Source organism: Rhododendron vialii, chromosome 13a (genome assembly GCF_030253575.1).
Source record: "Rhododendron vialii isolate Sample 1 chromosome 13a, ASM3025357v1".
NCBI classification, from domain to species: Eukaryota; Viridiplantae; Streptophyta; class Magnoliopsida; order Ericales; family Ericaceae; genus Rhododendron; species Rhododendron vialii.
This window is the reverse complement of record NC_080569.1, coordinates 2,965,245-2,984,703: the sequence shown is the minus strand read 5'-3', so window position 1 is coordinate 2,984,703 and position 19,459 is coordinate 2,965,245. Positions and strand designations below refer to the sequence as shown.

The window sequence follows — 19,459 nt, the reverse complement described above, 5'->3', positions numbered from 1 at the left end:
ATCTCCGGGGATAGGGCGGAAAATAGCCAACTTCACGGAGTGCAATTTTTTTCGTGTGAACTGCCGATAAGCTCAATAGTTAGGCCCCGTTCCGGAGCTCAAAATAAGTACTTAATTTTTAAAAAGGCAATTTCAAGCTCAAAAATAATGTATTTACGTAAATAATTTTTCTACCAATATGGATCTTGTTTAATAGATCTTATAGAGATTTATTATACGGTGCAAAAAAAATTAAAAAATTATTTTTCGTTTACATTAATTTTTAGTTTGAAAATATAAAATAAGTATTTATATTTTAAGAAAGTGTTCTGGAACGGAACCTTAGTATGGAGTATCGCGTTGCAACGAATCACCACTACCACTAGTTGCTTTTATTTGTGTATTTTTTAATTTTTGTTGGGGCCCCGCTTATCTCGCGAAGGACAAGTGGGAGATGACCACGTTGCAGCTTCTTATGCTCCAGTTCTCAACTTTTTACCGGCCCCATGAATGACGGTAGAGATGACAATTTTAATCCATATTTTTTTAACCCATTCAATTCGCTCATTTATAAGTTATAATTTATAACTCAACCCAATCCAATTCGCCTATATTATATAATAGATTGGTATGAGTTAAACCCAAATAAACCCATTACCCATATTTACATGGGCTTAAATGAGTTGAAAATGAGTTCAATATGAATTGAAATTTAAAGAACCAAAGAAAGCCCAAATCTAAAATCCTTTTACCACCGCACACAATCACACATCCGCACTCATAAGAGCATTTTCAATTCACATTTATTTTTTCAAAATAGAGGATGGATGTGACACATTGAGGGAAGATTTTATAATTTATTCTCTTTTTTTTCATTTTTTGTAGTTTTTGGGAGAATTTTTGAGGAATCCACCGTCCTTTTTAGAGTTCGGTCCTCCAAAAGTAAATTTGGTCCTCTAAAAATGGAGGATCAAAAGTAAATTTTGAGTACAAAATTCCTCAAAACTCTAAAAAGAACGATGGGTCCCTCAAAGATTCTTCCAAAAAGTACAAAAAGTGAAGAAAAAATAGAATAAATTACAAAATCTCCCCTCAATGTGTTACATCCATACTCTATTTTGGAGGAAATGGCGATGGATTGGAGATGCTCTAATAGGGGTAAAGTTCGCACACACTACACACATAGTATGTGTGGGTCCATCCTTATTATGAGTAGAAATGTGTAATTGGATGTGTGAATGAACGTAGTGTTAGGGCCCGTTCGGACAAATAAGCCACAGTGGCTTATTTTTTGTCCTTATTCAAATTTTTTTCATATCACTTGGCTTATTGTCATTTTTTTTGAGATTATTGCATCCTCACGACAAGAGGAATCTAAAAAGTAAAAAATTTTGACCGAAATCCAATTTTTTTTAATAAAGACGAAAAAATTGGCTTATTGATTTACTTTCGTCTTTATTCAAAAAAATTGGATTTCGGTCAAAATTTTTTACTTTTTAGATTCCTCTTGTCGTGAGGATGCAATAATCCCCAAAAAAATGACAATAAGCCAAGTGATACGAAAAAAATTTGAATAAAAACAAAAAATAAGCCATTTTAGCTTATTTGTTCGAACACCCCTTTAGAATTATTAATCTAAAATTCCCGTAGGTCGGCTTTTCACGTCCGTACTGGTATTTACTCCCACCCACGAGCCAACGATCCACGTGGAGGGGGGCCCTCCCACTTTTCCCTCCCTCTGGTTCTTTTACTCCAAGGTAAGGAATTTTCAAAAAGAAAATAGTAGAAAATGGGATCCACCGTCCGCACTCCACACCTTTACCAGCCGAACTTTTTTTTTTTTCAAACGGAATGGAACCAGCCAAATATTTACAAACCAGACACGCACACTTATTCAGTCATTCTTTTCACATTCTCTAATGACAGGCAAGAAAAATTTGTATTTGTTAATTTTACGTCAAATTTTTGTGATTTTTAGAATTATTTTAAATAAAATAAATAAATCAATAATAATGTCTTTTTGGCTGATTGAGACAAATTAGTAAGTCACAACCGTTAAAAAAAAAAATTTCACAAAAGCTTCACGCAAAACAAATAAATACCAAAAGTAATGAATAAAGACAAAAAAATAAAATCAATTAACTTATTGAACCAAAACAAGACACACACACACACACAAAGATGCAAAAAATCTGACATTTTTTTGTTGATATTTGTCTTTATTAAAATAAATTTTAGTTTGGACCACAATTTTTTAATTTTTTGATTCGAATAGAACCAATAATTCACAAAAAAAAATTGACGTGCAACATACATATACAAAAAAATTTAAATAAAGACAAAAAAAAACCAATAGACTTATATAGCTAAAAGATCCCACAGGGTTTTTGCCAATTTGTGAACATGTTTCAACCTATATCGGGGGAAGACTTAGGAGAAGGAAAAGAATGAGGGGGAAAAGGGGAGTGGGTGGGGGGAAAAAAGAAAAAAGAAAAAAGGAAAACTGGATTGATCCATATTTGACCTGATCCGTTTTAACCCGTTTGCTATTTGACCCATATCTGACTCATTCATATTTGACTCATGGTCCGTTTCAACCCGTTCAGACTCGCTCATTTGCCGCCTTTAGAGCCGACTTCATTTTCTGGCGTAATAATAATGCATTTATTCCTAAAAATGTTACTCCACAAAAAAGTGATCTTTTGGGTTGGGCCATTTCTGGACCGGCCTGTACTCAATTACTGGACTAAAAATATGTTTACGTTTCCATTTAGTCACTGGTTTTAATCTACCTATTTCAATTCACTCCTTTTCTCTTTTTATCTTTTCTAGCCGTAATTTACTAATTTGGGTGTCTAAAGTCAATTTATGTGCACTTCTGGTATTCAAGAATCTTGAAATTAACGACCGAAAATACCTCCAATGGCCACAACGATTTTTCCATCATGGGTAGTGACTTGGCGGGCTGGGCCAGCCCGGCCCGATGATGACCCTTACTCCTAAGGTTTTTCTTCAAATTTTTGTTGTTTTCAAATAGTAATTTTTTTGTGTCAGTATTTGAACAATTTTCTTGTCTTGTTCCATCTTGACTAACTTAAATCTAGATATGAGGCCAAATCATTAACACTATTTATGTGCATATGTGTCGTTTCAATTTCATCGGATGTCTCGAAATACGAGAGCAAATGAATATGTCCACCACAAACTTATTCCCAAATTTGAGCAAAATAACGTACATTGCAATCAGCAGACCCTACTCCTCAACAAAAATCACTGGATCAAGCGTTACAGGGGCAACCCCAGGATTATCCACAATAACTCTAAGATCCCCACTCTCCCTCTCCAGAAACGCCCTCATAAACGCCACAAAAACCCCAGCCAAACATGCCCTAAACCCATCCTTCCCACCTTTCCCATCCCCACTCACACACAAGCAACTCATCAGCGTCACCTCATCCAACATATCCATATGCCCGAACTCCTTGGCGTAAAAATAACAACACGGCGGCCTACACTCCGTGAAGAACTCGTCGTGGTTCATCCCGTTCGGGGCGCACGCGGGCAGGACCCCGAGCTTCCGCTCGGGACCCAGCCCAGTGCCGATGACCGCGACGGGGATGGTCAAGTCGAAGGAGCGGGGGACGTAGGTGAGGATGTGAGGGGGGATGCGGAAACAGCAGAAGCCAGCGACGGGGTCGAGGGCGATGAGGGCTGAGAAGGGGAGGGTGGTGGCCGGGGAGGAGTGGCCGAGGGCGAGGGCGAATGCGGATTTTCCGCCGCGGCTGTGGCCGGAGAGAGCTAGGAGTTGGAGGTTTGGGTGGATGGTTGGAGGGAGGGCGGAGGGGAGGCCGGTGGGGAGCCAGTTTGTGACGGCGGCGGCGGAGTTGATTTCTTCAGTTTCTGGGACGAGGGCACAGCTGTATAGCTGAAAAAGCGATTCACAAATAGTCGTTAGAGAAAGGAATGAAATGATACGCGGCATCTTGAGATAGATTTTTGGTCCTTCTTGCATGAGCAATGCTATGCTACGGTGACCATGACTGATTAAGATACAGGATTACGTGACATTTATTGGTTCGTTACTTACATTTGTTACACAAACAAATCTATAATTGTGACTGTAGTTAATTTGAAAAATATTGCAGTCACATTAATCTGAAATGATTCTCTCAAAACAAATTCCATAGTCCATGGGTCAAGAACAACTATATCAACCAGACAAGGTTGTATCGAACAACTAAATTATTTTTCTTCCTGGAAGACTAGTCTAGTCGAAATGCGCTTAAGTAGACCCGGACACTTCGTTCACTTGGTTTTTATCTCTTTTGGTTAAGTACTTGGTTCACTTGGTTATAAGGAACTAGTAAATCATTTTTCTTCCCCATGAGCTAGAAGGACATACCTGAGGAGCGACAACTATGAAACCATGGGAAGCTATAAGTTGGAACATCCGACTGTAGGAGGTATTCCGGACCTGCGTCCCGGGAAGAAACAATAGTACTGGATATGTGCCTTCAACGGTTGGGGTAACAATGAATAACGGCTTTGGTGGAGATGAAGAATCCCATGTTGACTTCACCGATTTGCATTGGAAACCCAAGCTCCCCGGTTCAAACACATTTGTAGCCAGAGCCGGCGTAGTTTCTATCTGTGCCATTACTCTCTCTCTCTCTCTCTCTCTCTCTCTCTCTATAAATTCAGCTCCCTTTAATATCTTCTCTTCTTATAGTGAAGTACCCCGCAGTGATGTTGAATTAAGGTGGCATTTGTCCAAAACTAAACTCGTGTATTTTCACGTCTAGATTTCATGTTCTAGGCCCTGTTTGTTTTGCAAATAATACTATATGTAAAGGAAATATCAGATTTCGCATGTTTTCCCAATTCTTTGTATCTTGATTTCCATTGTGATATTATGACCAGCAAACGAACCCTAAGGGGACGTTCGTTCTGAGATTTTGAATTTAAATTTGTAGATAACGAGTGTAGAGAAAAATAGAGTAATTATTAAAAATAAGGATAATAATTGAAAAGAAAGAGAGAGAAAAATAAGAATAATGTTCGAAAAGGAATAAGATAATGATTAAAATTCAAAACCTTTAAAGTCTAAGGGTCTTGTCAATTAGTTGAATCAGTTTTAATTGTATGCTGGTACTAAGAGTTTGTCTTTTCGGAAAGAGATTCAAGGAGAAGTTTTTCAGTGTCGGGTGGGCATGAGTCACGTAGTGCCAAGTACGATCTCGGCCGTCCAAACGTGTTTAGAACGGTCCAGATTTGTTTGAAAATTTTTTTATTGTAAAATTACCAAAAGATCCCCTCAAGCCCAAACAGATTTGAGCCGTCCAAAATAAATTTGGACGGCCAATATGCGTGCTCGGCACCATGTGGCCCATGCACATTCAGCACTGAAAAATTTCTCAGATTCAAGAGGCCTGATAAACATGTGGGCTTTTTGTGGATGTGAAAGAACTCAGGACTCCTCCAATGGGGACCATGCCCAACATATGTTGCTGAAGAAATCAATCAATGACGAGGGTGACTGATTGTGGACGACATTGAAGCGTACATCAAAACTACTTCATTTTACACGAGAAATTTTTTAGTGCGGGGTGGGTATTACATCACCCGGTTGATGTGGAGCTTGAGCGGGCACATCCGAACCGTCCAAAAATGTATTAGACAGTCTAAATTGAAACACGTACTCTCTCTCCTCTCACCCTCACACTCTCTCTCCTCTTTCTTTCTACAAATCTGAGCTGTCCAAAATCGAAAATGGACGGCCCAGATGCACCGAGCGGGCATCATGTGATACCCGCTCGACATTGAAAAATTTCTCGTTTCACACACAGCGCAACAAGGAGCGTCACACACCCGGTACCCCCACCCAAACCAATATCATTCTAATGAAATGAAATTGGTCCATCATTTTTTAATCTCGCGGAGACTAAACAATCCAAACTTTAGAGTAGTTTGAAGGGTTTGTCTGATCGTTAACTTCAATGTCCCAAAATTAATCAAGGTACATGAAAGCTGACCCCGACATCCAGTTATATATAAATAAATAATAATAATGAAATGTGTCCATGCATGGGTTAACTTGTCAAATCTCCAAAAGAATTACTTGAATATGATTTTAGGAAGATGATGACATGGTCCCAGCTCTTTGTATCTATGCGTAGATAAACAAATTGTGTTTGAACACGGAGATGAAATACAATAAGAGCCCGTTTCATAACCATAATAACAACTTATTTTTTTTTCAATAATAAGGCTTGTTCCACAAAAATAAGAAGAAGCTATTTATTTTTTCAGAATTTACATAGGTACCAATGGGTGTCGGAGAGGGAAATCGTACCGATGGCCGCGCCGGGCCGTCTCTGGCCACTGGACGGTAGATTCGAGCGGTCCAAAAATTATTAAAAAAAAAAATTGAGGGGGCTTACGCGGGAATCAACGGCATCTGAGGTGTGTAGGATACTTGTTCCGAGCACCCCTTTTTCGTGTATATGATATCACACGAAAAATGGGTGCTCGGATTAAGCATCTATACACCTCGGATGCCGCTAATTCTCGCGACGGCCCCCTCGGTTTTTTTTTTTTATAATTTTTGGACGGCTCGGATCGGCCGTCCGGTGGCCGGAGATAGCCCGGCGCGGCCGTTGGTACGATTTCCCTCCTCGGCGCCCATTACTCATAGCACAACTCCTCATTTTTTAATAAGGCAATTTCAAGCTCAAAAATCATGTGCTTACGCAAATAATTTTCTTATCAATATAGATCTTGTTTGATAGATCTCATTGAGATTTTTAATGCGGTGCAAAAAAAAATTCATTTACATTATTTTTGAGTTTGAAAATGTGAAATAAACTTTTTATTTGGATTTTGTAGAATGCCCCTTCTTATTTTTGTTTGAGAAGTTCCAAAATAAGTACTCCCTCCGTCCCTAAATAAGTGTTCGGCGCGCAAACCTAGGCCTTTAAAAATATGCATTTGTTTCGTTAAAAAAATCAAATTTTTTTTGCAAATCTATAGATGGCAATGGGTTCTATTAGATTGTGGAAAAAAAATAGATTTTTTAACGAAAAACATGCATATTTTGTAAGACCTAGGTTTGCGCACTGGACACTTATTTAGGGACGGAGGGAGTACTTATTTTTTAAGAAGATTTCTGGAACGGAGCCTAAGACAACTAGACAAGCACAATCAAATCAACACATGATCATCAAAGATAATTTATACTTGAATTTCTTAGACTGTTTAAAAACACCATATACCGTTGTCACCGTCGAATCAATTGTAGAACGCGATCGAGTAAGGTGAAATGTAAAAAAAAAGTCATTTTTTTTCATTGGCACCCCCATAACTTACCAACTTTACATTGACAAATCTTGTTGAGTGAAATTCAAAGGGTTTGGTGTGATGGTCAATATCTGATATTTAAGAATTTGTTCCTTTTTAGGTTCTAGGTTCAAAGATTTTTAGATATTATCAAATTTCGTTGGGCTAATTCAATTGAGATTTTGTTTCGGATTTACTCGAGTCTCCCATGAACGATCTACGGAATTATTTGAAGCTTGCATAAGTTGATTCAGACACTTAAAATTTAATAAATAAAAAAACTTGTTTAGTGAATATGCGTGAAAAGTAGATTGTGCTTTTTTTTAGGAGGAATGATTTTCACGCCCCTTTTTTTATATTCGCACTCCATTTTCTAATGGTATATAATAAAGTTTTAGACATTATGATTCGCCATTAATAGACAAAGCACCAATGTGAAGAGTCTGAAGATTAATCGCCGATGTAAGTGCTCGTCATCCTTCTTCTATCCTCTTCTAGTTCTCTCTATCAGATCTCTGGTTCAATTTTGGTTGTCTGTGGACTGTGTAGTGGCATCTACAGCCAAAGAGTTCGGTGGAAGAAGAATGAAAGAGTCGGAAATTCTCAGAAAAGTAACAAATTAAGAGAAATGGAAGAATTTGGGAGAAGTTCCTACAAACAGGGGGCTCCAATTTGGTTAATGCTTATTTCAACCAGAGCAGGCCCTAATTAATATTTTGGGGGCCTAAAGCGAAGATTAAAAGACGAGGGGCCTGATTCTGGCATCATGAGTTATAAACAAAATGTTTGACAAGATGATATGATTTGTCGTGTTAAAATTCAATAACCAAGTCTCTCCCTCCCTATGATCTTACTCATTGAGTTTGAGCCACCAGATATGCAGATATTTTTGCAGATTCATCAATAACTGTATTCTGATCTCATGCAAAAATTAAAAACCATTCTAGCGAGAGGAGAGATCAGTGCTAGTTTGGTGACCAGATAGTGTTTCGCATGGTAAAAGTAGTGAATACTGATGATCATGGACTTATACAGCTATGAGACAGTTACAGTGGTGAATCCGATTCATTCCCAGTGTATCCCTGCTTGCCTGCTATAAGGAGGATTGGCCTTCTTTGGCCAATGTAAGGGACGAAGCCATCTGGGCTTGAATTGGCCAAAATATCCTTGCTTTAAAAGCACGACCTTGCATTTTATTAGGGGCATTGGTGTCAAGCCGTAGGTTCTGCACCTATTGGAAGCCATTTTCCAAATTACTTTAGTGGGTTTTTAGATTTTCATTGGTTTCCGTTCGTGTCCTGTTTTGCCGTTTTGTTCTTTGCTATGTTGTCCGTTTGCAGGAGGGTACTGTGGTCAATTCGCCTTCTTTGCTCTGTTGCTTTGCTCAGCGAATCTGAAAGCAGAATGAAATCTCTGTTCTCTCTGTTTCCCTCTCCGTAAATGAAATCTCTGTTCTCTCTGTTTCCCTCTCCGTTTTTGTCTCACCTGTGCTTTGGTTTCCACTTGTGGGGTTCAGAATTGCATGAGTTGGCATGGTGATTCGGTATTCATCTATTTGGGGTTCCACTGTACGTGCTTAGCTGGATATGGGGTTCACCATCAGTACACAAATCTACGAAGTTTTCTGCTCAATTTTCAGGCATGAGATATTTGGCACTGAAATATAAGGTGGTGTTTTGGGGCCTAAACTCAGCCATAGCGTGGTCTATGGCCAGCTAAAGCTTATCTTCGTCAGCATAGCTGGGGGCTGGGCTAATGTACAGGATGAAAGACGCATGTTTCCTGTTAGAAACCATGATGTCTGTACAAACGTCATTGATCAAGCTGTAAGCTAGTCCTATTTTTCAGGTAGATACTTGCTTGGTCTACTCAGAGGCCAGAGCTACTCCTAGGTAAGATTTCTATAAATTCAAGATAGTTCCACTCCAAGTTTCTGCAACTAAATACTCCACCTTTTCTTGTTATTGGTTTTGTTTTGTTTTTATTCAAACTAAAATGAATTCCAATGGTAAGTTTTTACTTTTCAGGTTAATCTTATCATGGGTAAAAATCTCTACATTAGTACATTGGTCTTTCTATAAGGAAAATAATTTTATTGACTAGAAAATAAAATCTAATTACATACTCATCACCAAGAAACACGAAAAGGAATCGAAAACTGCCTCAAGGCACCAAGAAATGAAGATGCATACTTGTAGAACAACTCGTCTTTAACAGTTCTGCTAAGTATAACAGGTGAAATGCACATGAGATGATGAAGTAGAGAAAAGAGGGGTAAAAAAATAGAGGTCCCAGTCAGGCATTCTGGTCCCTTGGGCCTTGATCCCAATTCCAAGAAAAATGTATGATCACACTTCAAGAATCTAATAATACTTCAACAGATGGGCATGAATATTTGGGGGGAGAACAGAATATTTCGGGCTTCCATACCGTTCTCACTTGAGAATCCAATTATCCGCCCTGTCTACTAGCTAGGGGCACCACCTCGGCCAGAGGAGTCGACAGCGGCGTGGGCAATGGAGAAGTCCTACAAACTGGACACGTCGGGTGCAACCTAAGCCATGGATCAACACACGGGAGGTGAAACATGTGGCCGCAGTCGGGCAGCAGCCGGAGCATATCACTGCCCTTGTAGTCCGCCAAGCAAATGGAGCAGCAAGCGTCGTCGGCGGAGTCCTTCAAGTGGTGGTGCTTTGCCTCCGAATAGAGAAGCTTCGGATAGGTCAACAGGGTGGCATCATCGAGCCCCATCTCCACGACCATGAACGGGGGATCATCGGTTGGCTGCTGGTGGTGGTTGTTCCGGCGTGATATGGTGGCTGATGGTGGCTGGTGTGCCCTGGTGCAGAAATATGAAGCTAGGGTTATGGTTGTGATTAGGAGAAGGATACCAACTGAGACGCCAATGCCGTAGCCAAAGCCGCCGATGTTTTGGGAGCCCAGGAAGCCACCGGAGTTGCTCGTAGCGTTCATATTGTAGCGGCGGAGGAATGGGGAGAGGCGAACAGTTGGTTGGATTTGTTGTTGTTTGGACATCCATTGGTGTGAGAAAGGGTAGTGGTTATTTGGGGGTGGAATGATGGGGGGAAGTCAACGATGGCATGTGGAGTTAATTAAGGGAAGATGGATTTGAACTCAAGAAAAGAGGGAGGGAGGGGGGAAGCTGCGGACGTGAGGGAGGCTAGGTGTTACTATATGATTCATATCTATGTCAAATATATACAGTATGTAGTTTGACTAAATAAAAAATCGACCAAATTATTAATTACTCCGTATTATTAGGAGTACAATATAAAGAACAGAAGAGTGTATTTTATAAAGGTGGGTCCAGTCCAGTGATACAAATCCCTGCTTGCCCATTGGCCTATTTTGGTCATGTAAGAGCATGTATACCAAGAGTTAGGTAAACTAACTATAAACAGTACAAAATTATATTTTTGCTAACCTTTTTTAGCTTTTATGCTACACCAATTCTCTTCATAAATTTTTCTATCCCATTAAAATATCATAAATTATACACATAGGTGGTCGATTATCCCCGTTGGTTTTGTTCCCATTTCGTCGGCGACCGTTCAAGGCCACCTGTTCCGTTGGTTTTGTTCCCATTTTGTCAGCGACTGTTCAAGGCCACATGGGTTGTGCCTTTTTGCCTGAGGTGGGAAACTGGATTGACGGTGTTCAATTTGGGTGTACAGAAATGGCAAGAAAGTTGCTGGGTTTTGTGTGGGGTGAAATTGATGTGATTGATTAAAAGACTTAGGCAGAAAAAGAAAAAAAGAAAAAAAAGGGGTTTCGGATGGGTCTAGCTCAAAATCTTGATCCACAACGCTAGAGATGCCTTTGAATTCGAAATCCGTCGCCGGTGGAACACCGCGGCTCTGTAGCCACTTGTTTAGATCCATTGAGGGAGGAAGGTTGGATTTGGGAAGGACGGGATCTATCAAACCTGGAGTATGTACCTGCTGGCGACGCATCAGCGTTGGCGACAGAGAAGGAGATGGCTTGGAGTCGGAGGAGATGGCCGGAGTTTTAGCTGCTATATTGGATACAAGAGAAGAGAGAGAAAGACACTTGTGAGATAAATAACAAAGTATTCAATTGGTGATGAACAGTTTCTCAAGAAATTAAGCGAGGTTTTGTGGCCAAAGGTAAAGCACCTAAGCTTTACCGAGGTTGGTGCAGTGCATCTTTTTGGGTTTGCCTCTCTAAAATACCTAAATGTATCTATTTACTTAGTCTTGTGTACATGCTCTAAGGAAGCAATTTTGGCTGGATTTGACCGAAATACTACCTCCCTAGTACACTATCCATGCGCTGTTTACACACTGTTTTCTTATTTTCAAATTACTTTAATAGATTTTCGGACTCAAGCGCTTGTTCGGTTCAGTTTGAGTTTTGAAAGAAATTTTAAAGTGTAATAAATGAAAAGGGATAGAAAAAAAAAAAAACACTGTAGAACCGTGCATAAGAATTTCAAGTACCCCAAATGAATAAGCACTCAATGTTTCTTTTGTGTCCTATTTTTCTCTTTTGTTCTTAGCTAGTATTTTGTCCTTTGTACGGGGGCTTTTTGAGTAGAATACGTTGTGGAGAGTGAAAGCAATTACCAATTAAAGAGCCTGTACTGTGTCTGGGGTCTCTCTCTCTCTCTCTCTCTCTTAAATCACAATGAACCAAAGAAAGAGTGAAATTATGTGTGTGCATGTGTGTGTGAGAGACAGAGAGGGAGTGCCTGAAGAAGACCGGTGGCGTGGCTGATGTAGTTCCTAACCAAACCCTGTGATGTGATTCGAATCTCGTTCTCGTGTATGGGTACTTCTGGCCTTGGTTTCTCCACCTTCCAGAACTGAAGAAGATGAACAGAGAAGAGAAGAGAGAGGTACTGTTCGTCGCCTAAGCCATCGTCGCGACCGGAGTCTCCATCATCTCCGCAGCTGCCATCGTCGCCGGAGTCTCCATTATCGCCGCCATCAATTTCGTGAAAGAGAGGAAAGCTGGAGCCTGGAGAGATGTAGGAGGACAAGGGATTCACTGGATTAGGGCTCGTCTCGTATCATGTTTGTTGGATTAGGGCTCGCCGCCATCAATTTTTTCATGAATACCCGAGAGAGAGAGAGAGGGAGGGGTGTATATTTACCTCATCCGGTTGCAAAATAATTATCTCGTCCGCAAAATTAGAATTTAAAAATAATAAGAAATTTTTAAAAAAAATTTAAACTTTTTTCAACAAATTGTTACATATTCATGAGTTGTTTTAATTTATAAAAACAAGTTGAAATTTAAAAATTTTTGTTTTGCGAACTAAACAATTATTTTGGAACCGAGGGAGTATTGAGGAAAAAAAAATCTTTTCATTTACTATTTTCTTCAGGGATTACGAATAAAAAAATAGTGGTACAAACCCTTAACTACGTCCCCTTGATAATGCCCATTTTGAAAATATAATGCAATTAAATAGACAATAGAAAAGAAAATGGCACCAAAAGAATTATATAAGGGCAATCAAGTAATTTGACTCATTATTTCATTATACACCACTCATACCAATTACTAGCAAATTGTCTGTATCTACGGCACTACCAACAATAATTCAAATCATGTAAATACAATGTCACATTGATAGCGTATAAAACCAATGTTGCATTGCAGCGTTTTTCTTGTACACATTGGTTGGCATACAAAGCCAATGTCCGTGATTTGCCACAAGACCCTAGCTACGTCCCCCTTAACCAATGTAATTTGGTCAAATTAGACCGTTCTGGATTCGGTTAAAAATAATTTGACTTTCAAAAAAACTATTGCATTGATAAGATTCAAATTTAGTGAACTTGACATTTCTTGAAGAATCGCTCGTGCCTACGGCAGTTCCAAAACGTTTACTTGCACATTTTTTGGATGGTTATAAACTCTTCCGAAAATCAAACTCAGTAGCGTGGCCTCTAATTTATGGTCAAAAGTTAACAAAATAAATGTAAAAGGAGAAACATAAAAGAAATATAAAAGGTTCTTCTCTAACATTTTTAATCCCACTACACAATTATCATACGGGATGAGACTAGAGGGAAAAAAAAAAAAATCATCTCTTAAATCTTTGACCAGAAAATATATGCTAAAACTATCATAGCTCTCTCTTGATGTTTAGGTTGGAAGAGAAGCCAATTTGCATCATTCCAACGAAAATGTATTTTGGGGCTATCCAGGCACTTCTCCGATATTTATAAAAGACTAATAAATCAGCCATTCTTACACAATATTGATCCCATCAAATTCAACTCTATTCCTACGAAAATCTGCTTTTACAAATAAGGGGAACAAAAATTCAGCTCAAATCCTTGTAAGTGACCCCGTTCCAGAAACCTTCTTATTTTATAAGTACTTATTTTGGTGTTTTATTCCACAAAACCCAAATAAGCAGCTTATTTTCACATTTTTAAACTTAAAAATAATGTAAATGAAAAATAATTTTTCAAATTTTTTTGCACCGTATTAAAGATCTTAATGAGATCTATCAAACAAGATCCATAGTGAAAGGAAAATTATTTGCGTAAGCACGTGATTTTTGAACTTAAAATTACATTTTTAAAAAATAAGTACTTATTCACCTTTTTGTGGAACACACCTTATTATTAGACAAAAAATAAATTCTTATTTCGGTTCTGGAACGGGCTCTCTAATAAGAATACTAACAACCTTAGGTCTGCCAAATCCAAATTTTACGGGGGAAAAATAAGAAACGACACCAAAGGCCCAATCCCAATGTTGCAAGGAAAAAAACAAGGGAAAATAACGGCCCAGGACGTGTTTTGATAATTAATATCCGCCAAGAACATGCTGAGAACATTTGAGTACATTTGTTAATGCTGAAAATGTCATTGGAGGGTATTAATTATCAAATACGTCCTTAGCCGTCATTTTCCCAAAAAACAAAGACGGAATTTACAGAATCAAAACCAATGTGAAAATATCAAACCCCACTGAAGCAATCAAATTATTGAAGTATCTCGTGCCGGTCGTCGATTCACTGAGCCAATGAAACAATGGTTAGAGTACACCTTCAAGCAAATATGATCAGACCACCAAATTAGATGGTGAACAAAGGATTTCACACCTTTGATGGGTTCATTCAAACCTGTATGCGTGTGTGCGCGGCATAAATCGGAAGAAACAAATTCAGAAAGAAATATCAAATGGAATTAAGCTATTGTTTGGCTAGCGCATAAACCAAACCCATAAAGGGATTTCCACCAAGGATTTCGATATATATATAAGCATCAAGGCACAACGCAAAGATGTCCGAACCAACTTAAAGGTGCACAAAAGCATCAAACATTCAAAACGAAAGAAAAAAAAAAAAAACTACAAGAATATATACTTTCTGCGTCGAAGTTTTTGTGGCGGGATTAAATCCCGATGCAATTACTCATCTTCAACTTTTTGCCACAATGCCACCCCCACCATTCCCATTGCAACCCTTTGCAAAAGCCTTTTGCGAGGGTAAAGACACCATTGTGATGATATCTTTGCGAGAACCCACATCCTACATCAGCGAGGATTGAGAAGTATATGTAGTATATAATGTATCACGACCTGCTGCTATATAATCTAAGATTAATCTTTTGAGCCATGTGTTAGGCTATAATTCTCATGTTGCAAAAGGTCTTTCTATGTCCCTCAATCCATAACAACCACATAGTTGAAAAGTGAACTTTTTTTCAAAAATTTCCTACTCGAAAGACGAATTAAAAATTCTCTTTCTCTTTCTTTAAAAAAAAGAAGATGAATTCGTGGATGTGAAGTGAAAAAATTAAGACTCTAGTAGTATTTCATTTGCAAGTCTTTTCGTTTTCTTACTAATCAAGGCAAGAATTTATTTTGTACAAGTTAAAAGCCAAGATTGTGATAGAAAAACACTAGAGACATCTCCGCATCGGATCGGATAAAAAAGCTCAAGGTTTTTCTATTTATGTTTGGACTACAAGTGTGCGATTGGAGTGTTCGCATCCGACTACAGATGTGCGGTTGAAGTGTTCGCAATCATCGAATGTGTTTTTTACGGTCGAGATTAAAAAAACCTTTTTCGGAGAATTTTTTTTAAAATTATGAACCGTTAAATATAAAAATGAACGGCTATAATACAATTGCATGGGTTGCGGGTCCAATAAAAAACGCTAGAGACATCTCAAAGACGCAAATAGAATCTCCACTCACGTCCCACTCACGTGAAGAAAAATCACGAACATTCCAGCACTTACTGTTACCCCCTTCAACTCCTCCTTAATTACCCCTTCCACCCCCTCTGCATTCCACCAACCCAAAATCGCAGTCACCGCTCTCTCTCTCTCTCTCTCTGTTCCAACCTCCGCAACAAACCACTCTAGTTTCTGGCGCCTTTGTTAGTTTTCGAGGGGTTAATTTGTGGCAAAAAAAAATGTGGCAAACGCCGTACCGGAAGAATGACGTGGAAGCGGGGGTGAGGCCGCTGTACCCGACGATGTTGGAGTCGCCGGAGCTCCGTTGGGCCTTCATTCGAAAGATTTACTCGATATTGACTCTCCAATTGCTTCTCACTATAGTAGTTGCCGCTGTTGTCGTCGCTGTCCGGCCAATTGCGGTGTTCTTCGCCACCACCGCCGCCGGCTTGGCCCTCTATATCGTACTCATCATTATGCCCTTCATTGGTACTTTCCTTTACTCTTCATTTGTATTTAGTTTTGGGAAATGTTACAGTAATACATACCCTATTTGGGTTCTCTGTGTACATACATGCCTTGTCTTAAACTCATACTACTAGTTTCAATTTACATAACCGTTTATGATGTCATATCAGTCTTGAATTCGTAACTTCCGTATAAAAAATTCTTTTTATTGAACAACATCTCCATGCGAGATATCAAATTTCTAGACCATACTTAGCTTTGTGACACGTATGCGACAAGTTGAAGAGTCATTTGGAAGAAGTGCATCCAAGGAACTATTCAAATTTGAAGTTTTGATGACTTGTTGACTTTAAGGACCCATTTTGCCAAATAAATTAAATTCATTAGCCAATCATAAACGTAAGACTTCTGTGAGTTGATATTTCTTCAAACTTGAAGAGTGAGAGTTGCATCAAAATAGTGTTGCAAGTTTACTACTTCTCTTAGAGTGCATTTTGCTTACATGGTTCTTCAATTTTAGTTTGGTTTTTGGTTTGATACCTTCCTTGAAGATATCAATTCATAACAATTGAGTATGAATTCCTAATATTTATATTTTAAACTCCTAACTTATAAGGATAGATAGTTAGAGCATCAACATCAGCTTAGCAATACAAGATTTTTTAGGTATTTTACCTAATGAAACCTCAAAAATCATGGTGCAGCAGCTTAGCTACTAAGGTAGTTATTCTACATTTATCTACAGTACTTCTCTATAAGAGCAAGTTTACCAGCTTGGCTATACATGCTTTTGAATCTATTTTAGCTATGCAAAACAAGAAAACAGCTCAGCACCAGATTCTGTAAACCCATAGGTATTATTGCTCCAGCTACAGTAGTTAGGTATTTCTAGAGAAGAACTATTCACAAGCAATAGAGTTCTTTATTACTCAGTATTTTTTTTGTCAGGTCTCTCATTTCTCTCTTTTTACTCCAATTTAAAAATAGGGTTAAGAAATAAAAGTAATGATATTTTAATAGAGAATAGGTTAAATAGATAGTGTTGGTGTAGTGTTGAAAGATATGTGAGTAGATAAAATGAAAAATGTGCACTGTTCACAAATTTTTTTAGCTAATAACTGGTAAACTTGCTCTAAGTACCAAATGACCGTAGCAAATGTAAACATAAAAAAATATTTTCTCTCTCTTCCAGCAAACCAAATCAAGTAAATGCTCTTTCTCTCTCCTCCAAGAAACAATGGGATAAATTAATTGTTTAAAGACAAAAAGGGGAAATAACTAGTGTTGCTGTAGTTCCTATTGAAAAATGAATAGCTAAAATGAATTTATTAGGTATTCTAGCTAAAAACTTTCCCTAAGCTGGTGTACTTGCTCTTAAACGTTAAGGTTTACGACTCGCTATGAACTTCTTTAAATAAAACTCATAACATTTATATACTAGTATGATCTTTTTGTGTTAAACCGAGTTCCGGCATGGATGGCTGCCTTTGACTGGACCAGGAGGGGAATAATCGAGGTGCGCGTGATCTCGCCCTGACACCCCTGACCGTTGAACAAAGAAAAATTGATATAAACCTTTGAAGAAATTTTATGAATATCTAAAGCCCAGCAGCCAACGTTATGAATGCAAATTCTATACAAACTATTATGAATTCAAACTTCCAATAGAGATGTGTATTTTAGCCTTTCCCTTTCGTTTCGTTTTTGGAAACATGAGGTTATGTGTTTTCTGAAAACTGTATTGTTTTGTTTTGGTTGCAGTGTTGTGCCCGTTGTATTATTATCACCAGCGGCACCCGCTGAATTATTTTCTGCTGGGGTTGTTTACGGTTGGTCTAGCGTTTGTGGTGGGATTGACATGTGCTTTTACCAGTGGTAAGTGATCTATCTGATTGTTTGAAATTGATGCAGGGAGATATATGAACTATAGAAATTGATGCAGGGAGATATATGAACTATAGAAATAGGACGTGCAACAATCAATCACAAACTGGATAGGTTTAGAGAAACGCTCTCTAGACTCTTTTTTATTCAATATCAATAACAACTCTCCATGCCCTAAGGCTTACAATGAATATAAATTGAAAAGCCTTACGTACTAGGAAATAAAGAAAAAGGAAACAAAAGAAGTAAAACTAATTCTTCTTGAACAAGAAAAACTAAAAGGAAACTAAATAAACTATAATTGGAAAATTGAATACTCTAGAACATTTATTCCTAAAATTAAAACTCCCTGACAAAATTACTAAAAGATAAAATACGAAAAACTAAATAATGCTATTTATAAATTATTTTTAATTCTCATTCTTCATCACAAATTGTTTTTATCTAGAAAATTTAACCAAATTGATGCAACCCTAAAATTCTGGTCAAGTAAATGGGTTTAGCCATTTAGGTGGAACCTAAATGACATAATGCTCATGAGCAAACAAGAGCGGAAGCGTGAAAGCGCCTTTTGATTATTTTTTTTAACTACTAAAATTCGCAAAGCGAGTATTGATATCAGGAGGGAATTGAGAATATTATTCTGACAAAAAAAAAAAAACTTGCTGTGGTGTTGATCCCTAAGGATTTGGTCTTGGTAGATTGCAAATTATTGATTTTCGTAACTTGAATGAAGTAGGAAGAATATAATGGTCATGGGTTGCTTACGGTGTTCGTCTTCTTTCTGAACTTACTTGATCTTGGTTGTCTGATTTATCAAATTTTGTGAAATTTCATTTGGCAATAGGGAAGGTTATTTTGGAATCTGTGATCTTAACAACTGCAGTGGTTGTGAGTCTCACTTTGTACACATTCTGGGCTGCAAGCAGAGGCCATGATTTCAACTTCTTGGGGCCTTTCTTGTTTGGTGCTGTATTTGTGCTCATTCTTTTTGCCTTGATTCAGGTACGTGAACATCCCTGCCGCGTTTAGCTTCTGACTCGTTTTCATATCAATTTTTGTTTATTGGTTTTGATTTCTCAATGCCCGGCTTTTCTTCTTGCAGATGCTCTTTCCCCTGGGTAAGATCTCAGTTATGATCTACGGGTGTCTTGCATCAATCATATTCTCTGGGTACATCATATACGATACGGATAACTTGATCAAGAGATATTCTTACGACGAGTTCATTTGGGCTGCCGTTGCGCTGTATATTGATATCATCAATCTCTTCCTCTCCGTGTTAACTTGCTTCAGAGTTGCTGATGCCTAGAGAGGGTCCCCTGCTATTTTCCCACCCTTTTCTTTTCGTATTGTGTTAGCTTTAAAGAGTAGGGAAAGTCTTCAAACTATGTTGCTGTATGATGATAAATAATTGAATGTGATATATGGGCACCAAGTTCATCTCTCTCTCTCTCTCTCTCTCTCTCTCTCTCTCTCTCTCTCTCTCTCTCACTCTTGTTTTATGGATTTATGTTCCTAACTTATCATGTGAGATTTCTAGTTGTTCTATGCCCTCACTGTCCGGACATTATTTTCTCTCTATTCTTTGCTTGCTTTCCAAA

The 19,459-nt window shown here is 38.3% G+C and overlaps 3 protein-coding genes across 3 annotated transcripts; 1 reads left to right on the top strand and 2 right to left on the bottom strand.

The window, feature by feature from the left end:
• Positions 1 to 3,108: 3,108 nt before the first annotated feature.
• LOC131314458 (chlorophyllase-1-like) lies at positions 3,109 to 4,808 on the bottom strand. The gene is made up of 2 exons (XM_058343097.1): positions 4,382 to 4,808; positions 3,109 to 3,904 (listed from the first exon to the last, which is right to left on the bottom strand). Exons 1-2 carry the CDS (start codon positions 4,634 to 4,636, stop codon positions 3,233 to 3,235), a joined length of 927 nt encoding a protein of 308 aa, XP_058199080.1. The 5' UTR covers positions 4,637 to 4,808; the 3' UTR covers positions 3,109 to 3,232.
• Positions 4,809 to 9,462: 4,654 nt separating this feature from the next.
• Positions 9,463 to 10,591, bottom strand: LOC131313490 (RING-H2 finger protein ATL70-like). Its single transcript, XM_058341814.1, has one exon. It carries the CDS (start codon positions 10,348 to 10,350, stop codon positions 9,766 to 9,768), a length of 585 nt encoding a protein of 194 aa, XP_058197797.1. The 5' UTR covers positions 10,351 to 10,591; the 3' UTR covers positions 9,463 to 9,765.
• Positions 10,592 to 15,540: 4,949 nt separating this feature from the next.
• On the top strand, positions 15,541 to 19,302 carry LOC131314449 (protein LIFEGUARD 4-like). The gene is made up of 4 exons (XM_058343074.1): positions 15,541 to 15,992; positions 17,733 to 17,846; positions 18,703 to 18,860; positions 18,961 to 19,302. The coding sequence occupies exons 1-4, from the start codon at positions 15,743 to 15,745 to the stop codon at positions 19,165 to 19,167; spliced, it is 729 nt and encodes a 242-aa protein (XP_058199057.1). The 5' UTR covers positions 15,541 to 15,742; the 3' UTR covers positions 19,168 to 19,302.
• Positions 19,303 to 19,459: the final 157 nt, after the last annotated feature.